General features: G+C 50.5%; 1 protein-coding gene across 2 annotated transcripts in view; it reads right to left on the minus strand.

Moving 5' to 3' along the window:
• Upf1 (UPF1 RNA helicase and ATPase) overlaps positions 1 to 13635 on the minus strand; it is a 31576-nt gene extending 17941 nt beyond the window's left edge. Inside the window, exon 1 of one of the 2 annotated variants that reach the window (XM_004666006.3) lies at positions 13372 to 13635. In XM_004666006.3, the coding sequence (XP_004666063.1) occupies positions 13372 to 13581 (210 nt within the window). In that variant the 5' untranslated portion in view covers positions 13582 to 13635. The remainder of the gene's footprint in view (positions 1 to 13371) is intronic. The other variant, XM_004666007.3, reaches the window with a different exon arrangement.
• Positions 13636 to 14340: the final 705 nt, after the last annotated feature.

The following is a 14340-nucleotide window of genomic DNA, read 5'->3' on the forward strand; positions in this document are numbered from 1 at the left end:
AGATCCGAGAGAGATAGTTGGTCCCCAAGGCTGAGGGACATTAGAAGCAAGATGAAGCTCAAATCCACCAAGCCATCCAGGACATAGCCACATGACAGAGGTCCTGTAGAACAAGGAAAAGAGGCATCTCCCACTCTGCATGGTCAGACCTGGATATGGAGCAGCTAAGTGGTCAGAGCCTTCTGCATCCAGGGGACAGCTTTAGGGTGACAGGACATATAGGCCAGAGCCCTAAAGCCCACACTGCCTTGGCTGACTGGACTGGAGCAAGGGCTCCCAACACCACCCCAGGAGGCTCAGCTACAAAGCACAAGGTTACTACTTTGGCATTTAACCCAAGCACAGGCAGTGTCAAACCAACATGAGACACAGTGGTGGAAAATGCAGGGCCAGGAGTGACAAAACACCCAGGCCTGCCGGGCATGGTGGCTGGCTCATGCCTTTAACCCCAGCACTTGGGAGGCGGAGGTAGGAGGATCATAGGAGGATGGCTGTGAGTACGAGGCCACCCTGAGGTCACATAGTGAATTCCTGGTCAACCTGAGCTAGAGTGAAACCCTACCTCGAAAAACAAAAACAAAACAAAACACAAAACACACACCTCCTGACCTTGGAAAAGCCTGTCACCCACATGTGCCTGACCAAATATTTCGGTCCCCATCCACCTCAGCTCTCCCACCTCAGGATCCTGGCAGCTGTCAGAACCCAGCCCTTACCCCCAAAGGTACCTGGACCATTCCACTCCTCACTAGGCACTTCTCAGAGCCCAAGGACAGGATGCCCATGGGAGGCCAATACTGCTGACAATGCTAATACTAATACCAAGGTACGTCTGCACTGCTAGAGGTATGCCAGAATGGGCTTGGACCAGGCTGTATTGACATGTACACAGGTTTCTGGAGGTAAGTGTGGGGCCAATAACATACTGCTCTATATAGAAGTGTTTCCAGACAGGGGAGAGAGACCAACTTTTGGGTTTACTTTTCCCCAGCATGCCAGGCAAGAGCTCTCCCATTACCATGGCCTCCAACAATGACACACACACAGTTTTTTCTTTTGGTTTTTCAAGGTAGGGTCTCTCTCTAGCCCAAGCTGACCTGGAATTCATTACGTAGTCTTAGAAAGGCCTCAAAGTCACAGAGATCCTCTTAACCTCCACCATCCATATGCTGGGATTAAAGGTATGCACCACCAACCCCGGCTTCAGACACACACTCTTGATGAACCCATCTCTCTAGAAAACAGTAGCAAACTGGGCATGGTGGTGCACGCCTTTAATCCCAACACTTGGGAGACAGAGGTAGGAGGATCAGTGAGTTCAAAACCACCCCGAGACTCTTAGTGGATACCAGATCAGCCTGAGCTAGAGTGAGACCCTACCTCAAAAAAAAACAGAGCTGGAGAAATAGCTTAGTGGTTAAGGCATTTGCCTGCAAAGCCAAAGGATCCCGGTTTGATTCTCCAGGACCCACATAAGCCAGATGCACAAGGGGACACATGCATCTGGAGTTCATTTGCAGTGGCTGGAGGCCCGGGTGCACCCATCCTCTCTCTCAAATAAATAATAAAAAATAAAATAAAATACAAATGGCAAGAGGCTAGGTGATGGCTCTATGGTTAGTAGCCTATGCTGCATAAGCCTAACCAGACAGAACTCATGTAAAGCTGGACCAAACAGTGCATATGTCTAATCTCAATGGGCCTACAATAATGGATGCAGAGTCAAGAGAATCCCAAAGCTCACAGGCCAGTTAGTGTAGCTTCCCAGAGGCAAAACAATAGTGACATGGTCTCAAGTAAGATGTAAGGACCAACACCATGAAGCTGTTCTCTGACATCCACATGAGTGCTGTGGCATGTGTGACAAAGTACACAGAACAAGCTACAGATGGGGTCACACTTGCCACACCAGCCCTCATGAAGCTGAGGCACAAGAATCATTTTTGGCTGCATAGTAAGTTTGAGACCCTATCTCAAAGTAGGTTAATGATTTACTATCAGTGATCATTAGATTGTATACCTCTTCTACATAACTACATACTTGGAGTTGTAAAAATTTCTCAGGCAGAAAATGCTGGGGGTGGTGGTACATGTCTTTAATCCTAGCACTTGGAAGGCAGAGGTAGGAGGATCACTGTGAGTTCGAGGCCACCCTGAGATTACATAGTGAATTCCATCCACATCAGCCTGGGCTAGAATGAAATCCTACCCTGAAAAACCCAGCCCCCTTAAAAGCAGCTGGGCATGGTCACACAGACTGGTATCTCTTTCCCCACACCTCCCATCCTGCAGGGGAGCAGAGACCCAAGAATCCACAAACTCCAGCATTAGTAAATGGAGACTGAGGCTCAAAAGTAAGACCAAGTGGAAGAGCGATGGAGCAAGACACCAGAGTTCCACTCTGCAGGAGAGTATCCCCTGCCACAGGAGACTATATGGGGCACAAGGGCACATACATGTACAACACACACACACACACACACACACACACACACACACACACACACAGGGATACGCACATGAAAAAATAAAAGAACTATTCTTTTCTTGGTGCTGGGGAGACGGATCTGTGGGTAAAGTACTTGCCATGCAAGCGTGATTTCAATCCCCAGCAGCCATGGAGAAAGTCACACCTATAATCCCAGTGCTAGGTAAGTGGAATGTGACCCCTAGGACTCACTGATTAGCTAGTCTAGCCAAATACATGGGATCCAGGTTCAGTAAAACCCTGTCTCAAAAATTAAAGTGGACGACTGGAGAAATGGCTTAGTGCTTGGAACGCTTGCCTGCAAAGCCTAAGGACCCATGTTCAATTCTCCAGGTCCCACATAAGCCAGATGCAGAAGGTGGTGCATGCATGTGAAGTTCATTTACAGTGGTTAAAGGCCCTGACATAGCCATTTTCTCTGTTTCCCTCACCCTGTCTCAAAAACACACACACAAAACAGAGCTGGGGAGATGGCTCAGTGGTTAAGGTGCTTGCCTGCAAAGCCTAACAACCTGGGTTCAATTCCCCAGTACACCCACGTAAAACCAGATGCACAAAGTGGCACATGTATCTAGAGTTTGTTTACTGGTTGGAGGCCCTGGCATGCCCATTCTCTCTCTGTCTTGCTCAACTTGCAAATAAATAAGTAAACTGGGTGTGGTGGCATACCACCTTTATTACCAGCACTCAGAAGGCAGATATAGGAGGATAACTGTGAATTACAGGCCAGCCTGGAACTACAAAAGGAGACCCTACGCAAACAAAACAAAACAAAACAACAACAAAAAACGGGTGGTGGCGGCACACACCTTTAATCCAAGCACTCAGAAGTCAGAGGTGGGAGGAGCACCAAGTTCAAGGCCACCCTGAGACGACAGAGTGAATTCCAGGTCAGCCTGAGCTAGAGTGAAACCTGGCCTCAGAAAACCAAAATAATAATAATAATAATAATAAAATATTCTATTTTAAAAAAATCTTGCCAAGAATGGTAGCCCCTCGGAGAGGCTGAGGTAGGAGAATCACCAAGTTCAAGGTTGGCCTGGGTTAGAGTGAGACTGTCTTAAAAAAAAACAATTCGAGGCTGGCACACCTATTCTCTCTCTGGTTCTTTCTCTCAAATAAATAAATAAATAAATAAATAAATAAAAATTACATATATACATACATACATATATATATATATATATATTTTTTTTTTTTTTAAAGGGCTGGAGAGATGGCTTAGCAGTTCAAGTACTTGTCTGCAAAGCTTAAGGACCAGAGTTCAATACCTCAGTGCCCATGTAAAGCCAGATGCATAGGTGCACATCCATCTGGAGTTTGTCTGCAGTGGATAGAGGGAGACCATGGCACACCCATTCTCATTCTTTCTCTCTCTACCTCTCTTTCTCTCTTAAACATTGTTTTTTTGTTTTTGTTTTTTGAGGTAGGGTCTCACTCTGGCTCAGGCTGACCTGGAATTCACTATGTAGTCTCAGGGTGGCCTTGAACTCATGGTGATCCTCCTACTTCTGCCTCCCAAGTGCTGGGATTAAAGGCGTGCGCCACCACACCAGGCTTAAACATTTTTAAAAATTCTTTCCTGGGCTGGAGAAATGGCTTAGCGGTTAAGCGCTTGCCTGTGAAGCCTAGGGACCCCGGTTCGAGGCTTGATTCCCCAGGACCCACGTTAGCCAGATGCACAAGGGGGCGCATGCATCTGGAGTTCGTTTTCAGCAGCTGGAGGACCTGGCGCACCCATTCTCTCTCTATCTGCCTCTTTCTCTCTCTGTCACTCTCAAATAAATAAAAAATAAATTAAAAAAATTCTTTCCTGCACTCCTCCATATGGAATGACAAAGTACACACCATCCAGACACCTGTCCTCTCCACCATCACAAACCTATGTCCCCTCTTTCTCAAGGAGCCTCAGGCCCTGGCTGTACAACCTGGACCTCCAAGTCCATTGTGCTAAGGGACATGGAGATCACTAAGAGTTCAAAGCCACCCTGAGCTAGAGTTAGACCCTACTTCAAAAAACCAAAAAAAGAAAACAGACAGACTCAGCAAAGTGGAGAGAGGAATACCCGACATTTGCCTTTAGTCTCCATACACACAGACAGGACATGCCAGCCGCACACATACAGGCATACAGCACATACTCTCTGCATCCAGCCATTAAAAAACAAACAACAACAAAAAAAAAAACCATGAGCTGAGCAGGACAGATGGCTCAGTCTAGAGTTAGCAACTGAAGGCCCTGGTACTCTCATTCTCTTCCTCGCTCTCTCTCAAAAAATAAATAAAAGAATGTTGGACTGGAGAGATGGCTTAGTGGTTAAAGCACTTGTCTGTGAAGCCTAAGAACTCCTGTTCAAATCTCCAGGGCCCAAGCCAGACACACAGTAACTCAAGTACACAATGTCGCATATATGCACAAGGGGGCGCACATGTATTTGCAGTGGCTGAAGGCCCTGGCACACCATTTTCTCTCTCTCTCTCTCTGTCTCTCAAATAAAATAAGTGAATGAATAAATAAACAGATAACAATAAACAATAAAAACGAAATAAAGTGTATGTTAAAAACAAAACATACCAGGCATGGTAGCACACACCTTTAATTCCAGGACTTGGGAGACAGAGGTAAGGGAGGGGAGGGGAGAAGAGGGAAAAGAGGCATGGTGATGTATACCTTTAATCCCAGCACTCAGGAGGCAGAGGTAGGAAGTGAGTTCGAGGCCACCCTGAAACTACAGGTCAGCCTGTGCTAGCAAGACACTACCTGGAAAAACCAACAAACAAAAAAGACACCCTACCCCCTCCCAAAAAAAGCTTATAGAAGAACCACCACACCCTTCTGTACCTTCTGCTCTTTCCTCCGGAGTCCTCCCTGGCCTCCTTCACTAGGTACCACCCCAGCCCTGCTTCTCTATTCTCTGCATACAGGACCTGGCTAAAGTCAGCCCTGGATATGAAACTATCAAGCTGATGTGTTAGTACAGACCCTAGGAATGAACCACTTCTGAACCTACAAAGAGAGACATCCTGCTGAGTAAGAGAACCCCCTTCTCTCCTTTTATTATTATTTTTATTTATTTATTTTCAAGGTAGGGTCTTGCTCTATCTAGCCCAGGCTGACCTGGAATTCACTATATAGTTTCAAACTCACCAAAATCCTCCTACCTCTGCCTCCTGAGTGCTGGGATTAAAGGTGTATGCCACTACGCCCAGCTCCTCTCCTTTATTCACCCATGTGACCCTTGGATCTTTGCTGTACCTGAGTGTAGAGCCAGGCATCAGGTTCACAACATATTCTGCATCCTGCTCTCCTGGAGCTGTCCCCTGCCTGCTGGTCCAGGATTGACTGGCTCTGGGATGGAGCTCATTTTCCCACAGACAGGAGGCAGGGGCCAGGGACCAGGAGCTCAGTACAAATAGACATCTCACCACCCACTCAGATGAAATTCCACTGGGTAGCAGAAAGCAAGTGTCACTATGACCTAACACCCTATGACCAGAGACCACCACCAGGGGCTACTGAGGCTATGCTCTGTAAGCAACAGATGCTGAAGGGAAGTGCTACACTCAGTGGGCAAAGACCCAGAGTCCAGCAGTGACCAAATCAACTGCAGGCTGATGTGCCACCTGGTAACAGAGGCAGGGTCTTAAGTAGCATGCATCTGGGGTTCCCAAGCCAGTATGTGATTATCAGCACACACAGAGAGCACCAACATCAGAGGAAGCAGAGCTCTGCTACTGATATACCAACCCTGGAGGTAAGTTACAGAGTGGGAGCATACAGGGCAAGTTGGGAATCTTCTCTGACAGGCCAGAATGGTCCAACCACAAGTGTATCCCACCACAATGACAACCACACACTGCCCCAGCTATGTGCCTTCAATCTGAGTGTGTGCCTCTCCAGCTCTGGCACCACAGCTCTAGGGCTCTGCCTTCTCATAAAGCCCGAGTGATGTCCCAGCTCAGCCCAGGCAGTGGGGCAGGACAAGAGCTCAGGGAAGACTCCAGCCAGACCTAGGTAATTCATACAAGCTAAACCCCATGTGCAGAGGCAGTTACACTGCCAGAGTCCTCTTGCCTCACAACCCCACCAGCCAGCACCTCCATGTGATCATGCACTGTCAGCCCTGCCACAGTCTTAAGGCCCTTCCTCCCACAGCCAGTCAGTGGTCCTCAGAAGCTCCTTGAGGATCCAGGACATAGTCTGAGCCCCAGTGTGGCACATACACTCTGCAGCATCGAGGCAGCACCTCATATAACATTTACCTTCTGCACAAGAGTAACTCCAAGGCCACTGCTCCCAACAGCTTTCCACAGGGCATACCATCCTGTTGACACTCCTGCTCACTGACAACCTCCTCATAGCACCTAGCAAGAAACTTTCTAGAACAGCACACAGCCATGGGAGGAAAAGTGCTCAGTGGCCAAGAAGCTGAGGGGCCAAACCCAGGCCAGAGATGGTGGGCTGCTGCATGAAAAGAACAGAAGTAAACACAAAGGCTCAGAGACAGGTGCTGACCCTAGCTGGGAGAGACACTACAGAGGATCCAGGGTGAAGAACCAGGGTATCAGAACTCACATCTGCCTCATGGGTGCCATGCAGAAGAGGTCCAAGACCCCCCTCCCCCATCAGCCCACCAGCACAGGCATACAGGGACAAAGAACAGAGAAACAAAAGTGCATGGGAAAGTTACTTAAAAACACTGACTTGCCACTTTAAAAATAGTGGAGACTAGGGCTAGGAAGATGGCTCCATTGGTGTAAGGACCTGAGTTTGGATACTCAGCACTCACATAAAAGCTGGGCTTGGTGATACACACCTATAATCGCAGGGCTGGGAAGGAGGGGACAAGAGGCTCTCTAGGACTTGCTGGGTAGATAAGAGTAACAGGCATGGTGGCAGTCTTTAATCCAGCACTCGGGGAGGCAAGGTAGGACGACCACCAGAGTTCGAGGCCATCCTGAGACTTCATAGTGAATTCCAGGTCAGCCTGAACTAGTGAGAACCTGCCTCAAAAAAAAAAAAAAAAAAAAAAAAAAAAGGAACAGAATTGGTAAAGTCCAGGTTCAGTGAGACTCAATCTCAAAAATGAGGTGGAGTCATAGGTATGAGGTTTACAGCGAGTTCAAAGCCCACCCTGGGACTACATAGTGAATTCCAGGTCAGCCTAGGCTAGGGTGAAACCCTACCCTGAAAAAACCAAAGGGGGGAAAATGAGATGGAGGGCTAGAGAGATGGCTTAGAGGTTAAAGGTACTTTCTTTTTTTATTTTTATTAGAGAGGGAGGGAGAAAGAGAGAATGGGCAAGCTACAGCCTCTAGCCACTGCAAATAAATTCCAGATGCATGCACCACCATGTACATATGGCTTATATGGATTCTGGGAGAGTTGAACCTAGGTCCTTAGGCTTTGCAGGCAAGTGCCTTAACTGCTAATCTATCTCCCCAGCCCAAAAGGCACTTTCTTGCAAAGTCTGATGGCCTAGTACACATGTAAAGCCAGATGCACAAAGTGGTACAAGTGTCTGGAGTTCATTCATTTGCAGTGGCAGGAGAATCTGCTGTGCTCATTCTGTCTGCTACTCTCTCTCTCAAATATATATATATTAATGAGGACTGTCTATATCTCTCTCTGTTTGCAAAGAAATACATTTTAAAAAATAGACTGGAGAGATGGCTTAATGGTTAAGGTGCTTGCCTGCAAAGCCTAAGGACCCACGTTTGACTCTCCAGGTCCCATGTAAGCCAGAAGCTGTACAAGGTGGCACACACATTTGGAGTTCAACTGCAATGGCTGGAGGCCATGGCATGCCAATTCTGTCTCTAAGGATCCAGGTTCAACTCTCCAGAACCCACATAAGCCAGATGCAAATGGTGGTGCATGTGCCAGAGAGAGAGAGAGGTAGAGAGCAAGAGTGAGAATTGGCACAGTAGGACTTCCAGCCACTGCAAACAAACTCCAGACCTCTGAGGCCCCTTGTGCATCTGCCTAACGTAGGTCCTGGGGAATTGAACCTGGGTCCTCTTCCTCTTGCTCTGTTGGCAAGCGCCTTAACAGCTAAACCATCTCTCCAGCCCAGTAACTTATTTATTTATTTATTTATTTTGGTTTTTCGAGGTAGGGTCTCACTCTGGTCCAGGCTGACCTGGAATTAACTCTGTAGTCTCAGGGTGGCCTTGAACTCACGGCGATCCTCCTACTTCTGCCTCCCCAGTGCTGGGATTAAAGGTGTGCGCCACCACACCCGGCCCAGTAATTTATTTTAAATGAGGGGCTGGAGAAATGGCTCAGCGGTTAAGGTACTTCCCCAGTACCCATGAAAAGCCAGATGCACAAAGTGGCACATGCATCTAGATTCATTTGCAGTGGTTATAGGACCTGGCACACTCATATCTGTCTCTCTCTCATTTTGCTTGCAAATAAGTATTTAAAAAAAAAATGAGGTGGAGATTGGGTGTGGCGGCACATGCCTTTAATCCCAGCACTCAGGAGGCAGAGGGAGAATTGTCTTGTGTTCAAGGCCACCCTGAGACTACATAGGGAATTCCAGGTCAGCCTGGGCTAGAGCTAGACCATACCTCGGGAAAAAAATAAAAAAATATGAGGTAGAGGAAGGCACCCAACATCAACTTCTGACCTCCACACGCATGTACAACACCCCCCCCAACACACACACACTAAAATAGACATAAACACATGCTGAGGAGTCCACAGCCAGTGGGAGGATGTTTGCTAGCTTGCCTGTGATGGCTGGATGAGGGAACTTGGCTTTGTGCTAACAGTGATAGTACTCACCCCCCTCCTCATAACACTAGGCTGATCAGCGTAAGAAATGAACTGGGAGCTGGGTGTGGTGGAACATGCCTTTAATCCTAGCACTCAGGAGACAGAGGTAGGATGATCATGGTGAGTTCGAGGCCACCCTGAGACTACATAGTTAATTCCAGGTCAGCCTGGACCAAAGTGAAACCCTACCTCGAAAAAAAAAAAAAAATGAACTGGGAGAAAAAGAGAAGTTGGGGCTGGAGAGATGACTTAGCAGTTAAGGCGCTTGCCTGCAAAGCCAAAGGACCTCAGTTTGATTCCCCAGGACTGCATAAGCCAGATGCACAAGGTGGTGCATGCATCTGGAGTTTGTTTGCAGTGGCTGGAATCCCTGGCGTACCCATTCTCTCTCCCCCCCCTTTCCCTCTCTCAAATAAATAAATAATTTTTAAAAGAAAAGAAAGATAAATTGATGCCTCACATGGTGGTCCATACTTTTAATCCCAACAATGGAGAGGATAAAGTAACAGGATCACCATGATTCTAGGTCAGCCTGGGCTAGAGTGAGACCCTACCTCAAAAAAAAAAAAAATTGGTCTACTGGTACTATCCACCATCCAGCAGCAGTGCATCAGTCTGCAAGGAGTATCCTGGAATACAGAATCCAAGCCCACCACAAGCCTGCTCCAAGCAGAGCACCTAGCCTCCCCTTCACCTCCTGTGGGCTGGCAGACAGTTTTAGTCCAAGGGCACAGTCCAGGCACACACTGACCTCAGCAATGAGGGAAGCTGGACTAAGCCCAGGGTTTGGTGGAAGAAGAATTATACTCCCCACGCCCAGTAATTAAGTCAGGAGCCACCTTGGACGCTGAAGGCAGCAGGGAGGATGGCTCTAAACTTTAGGGAACTATGACTATCTCATTGGGAGAGGCTGCAAAGAGCCCCCAGATCTCAAGCAGCACCTGGCCCCACAACATTGGAGTCCCTGCCTTACAGGAGCACATGGGAAAGCCAAGCAGAGAGGAGCCAGCCACAGCTGCTTCTGACGCAGGGCTCTCCACAGACAAAGCTGGGGCCCTGGCAAAGTCCCTTTAGAAAACCAGAGCCACCAGAACAGTGCACAGGAGGATCTTGTCTCCACCGTGCTTTTATTAGTGCAGTTTCACTGAGGTGTAACTGGCACATAACCAAGGGCCTATGCTTCCATTGTCATCCAGAACCCTCACCACAAGCACATGGAGGCCCTCTGCCTGTCTGCCTGCTAAAGCTTCTTCCAAAAGGTCCTCATCTTGAGGGCATATGCCTGTCATCATCGGTTGCTGCTTCACTCAAACTCCACTGTTTAAGGAAAGCTGATAGCAGTGAGAGAGTTAGAAGGAAATATTCCAGCTGGGCAGACCTCATGGTTTCTCCTGCCAACTGCCATGCAAATGACTTCTGAAGTTACCTTTGGGCCCTGGGGAGGGAGAAGGACCCAGCAAGGGTCAGGTACTCAAAAGGCTGTCCCTCTACCTCAGGGACAGTACTCTTCATCCTGGTCTTCAGGGCTCTGAGAAACATCAATGGCATTTAATAAGTTAACAGTGGGGGTTCTGAGCTGGCTCCCAATTCAGCTGTGTGGCCTTCCTGTGGGAGGAACCTTTGACCTCTAAAGTTCAAGGTCAGATCGCAGCAGAACCAGCATCCACAGTAGCACACTGGAGGGCAATCCCATGGTCCCTCAAAGACTGAGATGCAGGGGAACCAAAGGACCAGCCTCTTCACAGAGAACAGCCCCAGCCCCCACAGACACTCCAATATGACATTCCCAGAGGCACCATCCTTAGCAGCAGGGAAACAGTCGACAGGAATGGAAGACAGCACTCAATCACAAAAAGGATGAAACACTGGCCCATGCCATCATGTAAATGATAAGGCAGACACTGCTGGGCAGAGCATCTGCCCACCATGTACCAAATCCTGGGTTGTATCCCCACAAAGGCAGACACAGCTGAGCACATACTGTACCAGCCTGCTAAGGTAAAGTGCCCTGGATAAGTGAGTCAGAAAGGCCTGGAGCTGGGGAAGGGGTAAGGGAACTAGGGGTTGCAGGAGTCCAGGGTTTCTTTAGGGGTGATAAACTGTTCTTCACTGATGTCAATGATAGTTGCCCAGCTCTTAGTGTACTAAGAGTCAGCTAAGGGGCAACATCACAGTGTAAACTGTCAGTGGTAATCAGCCCTGGTCCAGCAGAACAACTCAGGAGAATGCAAGCCCTAGGGAAAGGCTGTGGCACGTCATAAGGACAAACCAACTTTCTTCCAGTTCCCAAGGGCAAGCAGACTTGCTGCCCTCAGATTCAAGTCCTGCTCCTACAAGTCCTAGGAAGGCCCTCTCCTCTCCCACACATCGATGGGAGGCCAGGCCTCGAGTGGGCAAGTAGAGGCAGCCCCACTGAGACTTCAGAACTACACTTGGTGTTCTGGACACATTTCAACTCAGAAAGAACAGCTATGAGAACCAGGTGTGGTGGCACATGCCTTTAATCCCAGCACTTGGGAGGCCGAGGTAGGAGGATCCCTGTGAGTTTGTGGCCACCCTGAGACTACATAGTGAACTCCCGGTCAGCCTGGCCTAGAGCAAGAAGAAACAAACATGAGGAATCACAGATTATACATGGTCCTGTTTCCTCGACAGGTAAGAGGCCTCGCAATAAAGCAACTACTTCCAGCCCTCTCTGACTCAGATGCCTTGGATCATATCTTCCCCCCACACACTCATTTAATAGGAACTCGTAACAGCAACCCCCAAGTTCTTACTGCTGCCTAGCGGTGGTCCGCTAGGCATTCCAGGCAAACTCTGCCCTCTCTTCACCAAAAGCAAACAAAACTGGTAAACACCTAACCCTCACACCTGTCCCTGTCCCAATGCCCGGGACCAGTGGGGACTGAGTCAACCAAGCTCTATCACGGCTAAAAGAAAGCCCATGTGGGTGGTCTATCTACTACCCACGCAGTGACTCACCCACACCCCTCCCCCACTCACCGACGGTGGGGTGCCTGCATAGCAAGCAGCAGGGATGTGCCCAGGAACACCTGTGGCTCCAAGACCTGCAGCTGCTCCCTGGTGAATTCAGGAAAATAAACCTGAGAAGTGCCCAGCACCAAGTAAGCCATGGGCCAAGGCTATCTGCGAGGCGGAAGGTAGTGGCTACAATTCCCACAACCCCAAGAGAGTCCTACCCCCAGGTGGGAACCCAGGTCCAGGAAAGTCATACTTGATACTGCTCCCAGTCCAAACGCCAATTTGAAAACCCACACCACCTTAGCTAAACATGGCCATCATTCAAAACCCAAGTTTTCCCCAGGCATAGTCACTCATGTGAAAGCCACGTCGCTGCCGGCTGGAGGAGCAAAACTCAACCCAACTTTTCCAAGGCAGAGTGACAGAGTTATGTAACAGCCTGCTTTCAGCAACAGGAGGAAAACAAACCCGCAAGTGCTTCTCCAAAAGGGGGCTGCTTCCACTCAAGGCGCGGACAAACTCCGTTTCTGCTTGTCGGGACCCTCTGCCTGCCAGGGCCCCGGGAAATTTGAACCCACACGGCAAGGATGGTGGGGCTGGAGAGGCTCCAAATGGCTGTGACCTGGCAGAAGATAGGATAGGGGCGGATGGACGGGGCAGAGAGGTGGGCAGAGAGAGCACCCCAAGGCCTACCAGGCCAGGAACTTGTGAACAGGTCACCTTGTCCAGAGATAGGTCATACCACACACACTCGTCGCGGGAGGGGGACATCACCTAAGATCTGGCCTGAGCTGGTGCAGATCATTGTAACAGAGGGGCAGATATGGTACAGTCAAAGACTGGCCGAGGTGGAGGAAGGGGTAGGTGGCAGGGACCTAGGGGACCCAAAGTACATAGCAGAAGTGGGAGGGTTTACAGGTAGCAGAGACAGGTAGCCGGAACAGGTGGGAGGGACCGGGGCAGGTAGTACCGAGCAGAGAGCTTAAGCAGGAAAGGCGGATGTTTACAGGGAGCAGAGGCCAGGGGTAAGAGGCAGGTGGCAGAGAGCTGGGAGCCGAGACAGGGCAAGTCCCGCGCCCCGGCCCGCCGGCTTCCGGCGCCGCCATGCGCCGCTCACCTGCGCGTCGAGCTGTCCGGCCGCCGCGCCCGCGCCTGCTCCGCCAGGGCCTCCCGCGCCGCCGCCGGGGGGTGTCTGCGTCTGGCTGGGGAGGGTAAAGTCGGTGAACTCGAACTCGGAGCCCTGAGTATCGGCGCCGAGAAGCTCGGCCTCCTCGGTGTCCAGGAAGGTGAGCGTCTGCGAGCTGGGCCCGTACGCCTCCACGCTCATGGTGCCGCCGGACTGGGCCGCGCCCTCCGCCGGCTCCGCGCCGCACTCGAGCCCGCGGCTGCGCTTGAGGCCTAAGCTGCGACCTCCAGCTACCGCCGCCGCCGCCGCCGCGAACACCGGCCAGACACTGAACCGTCCGCTCTGAGGAGAGTTGGGCTAAAAGTCACCAGCGCCGAGCCGCCGCCACCGCCTCGGAGCCCCTCGGCGCCACCCGCTCGCCTCAAAGCTGCCTCGCCGCTGCCTGCCCCTCGACAGGAACCGCCGCCACCACCGACGCTGCCGTGCGCGTGCGCGAGCCCGACGCCGTCGCAGGTGCGCGTGCGCGAGCCCGACGCTCGCGCAGGCGCGCGCACTCAAAGAGCCAGCCAACTGCGCCCCGGCGCCAAGAGCAGAGCGGGAGGACGCGCGGCGCCCTATGCGCATGCGCAGGGAAGAGCGGGACTTTAACCGTCTTGGAAGCCAAGGCTCATGGATTTGGTCCCGCCCCAACCGCTGCCTAGTGACGCGCGGCGGCCCACTGCTGCTCCTGAGGCTGCGCCGGAGTCTGTGAGGCGGACCAAGGCTGTCCGTATGTGGTTTGGGGGCCCCCACTGAAGAGACTGGCGAAGGGGGTGGCGGTACACCCGCAGTCCTCGGAGAAGCTTCTTGGCTCTCACTTTTTCCATCTGAACAATGAGGTTAATTGGCGCAGGGCAGATGTTCAATGTGCATTCATTGAATAAATGAATGAGTGGGCACCCTGGAAATGGTGGTCGCTGC

The sequence above is a fragment of the Jaculus jaculus genome, chromosome 1 (assembly GCF_020740685.1).
Source record: "Jaculus jaculus isolate mJacJac1 chromosome 1, mJacJac1.mat.Y.cur, whole genome shotgun sequence".
Lineage (NCBI taxonomy): Eukaryota > Metazoa > Chordata > Mammalia > Rodentia > Dipodidae > Jaculus > Jaculus jaculus.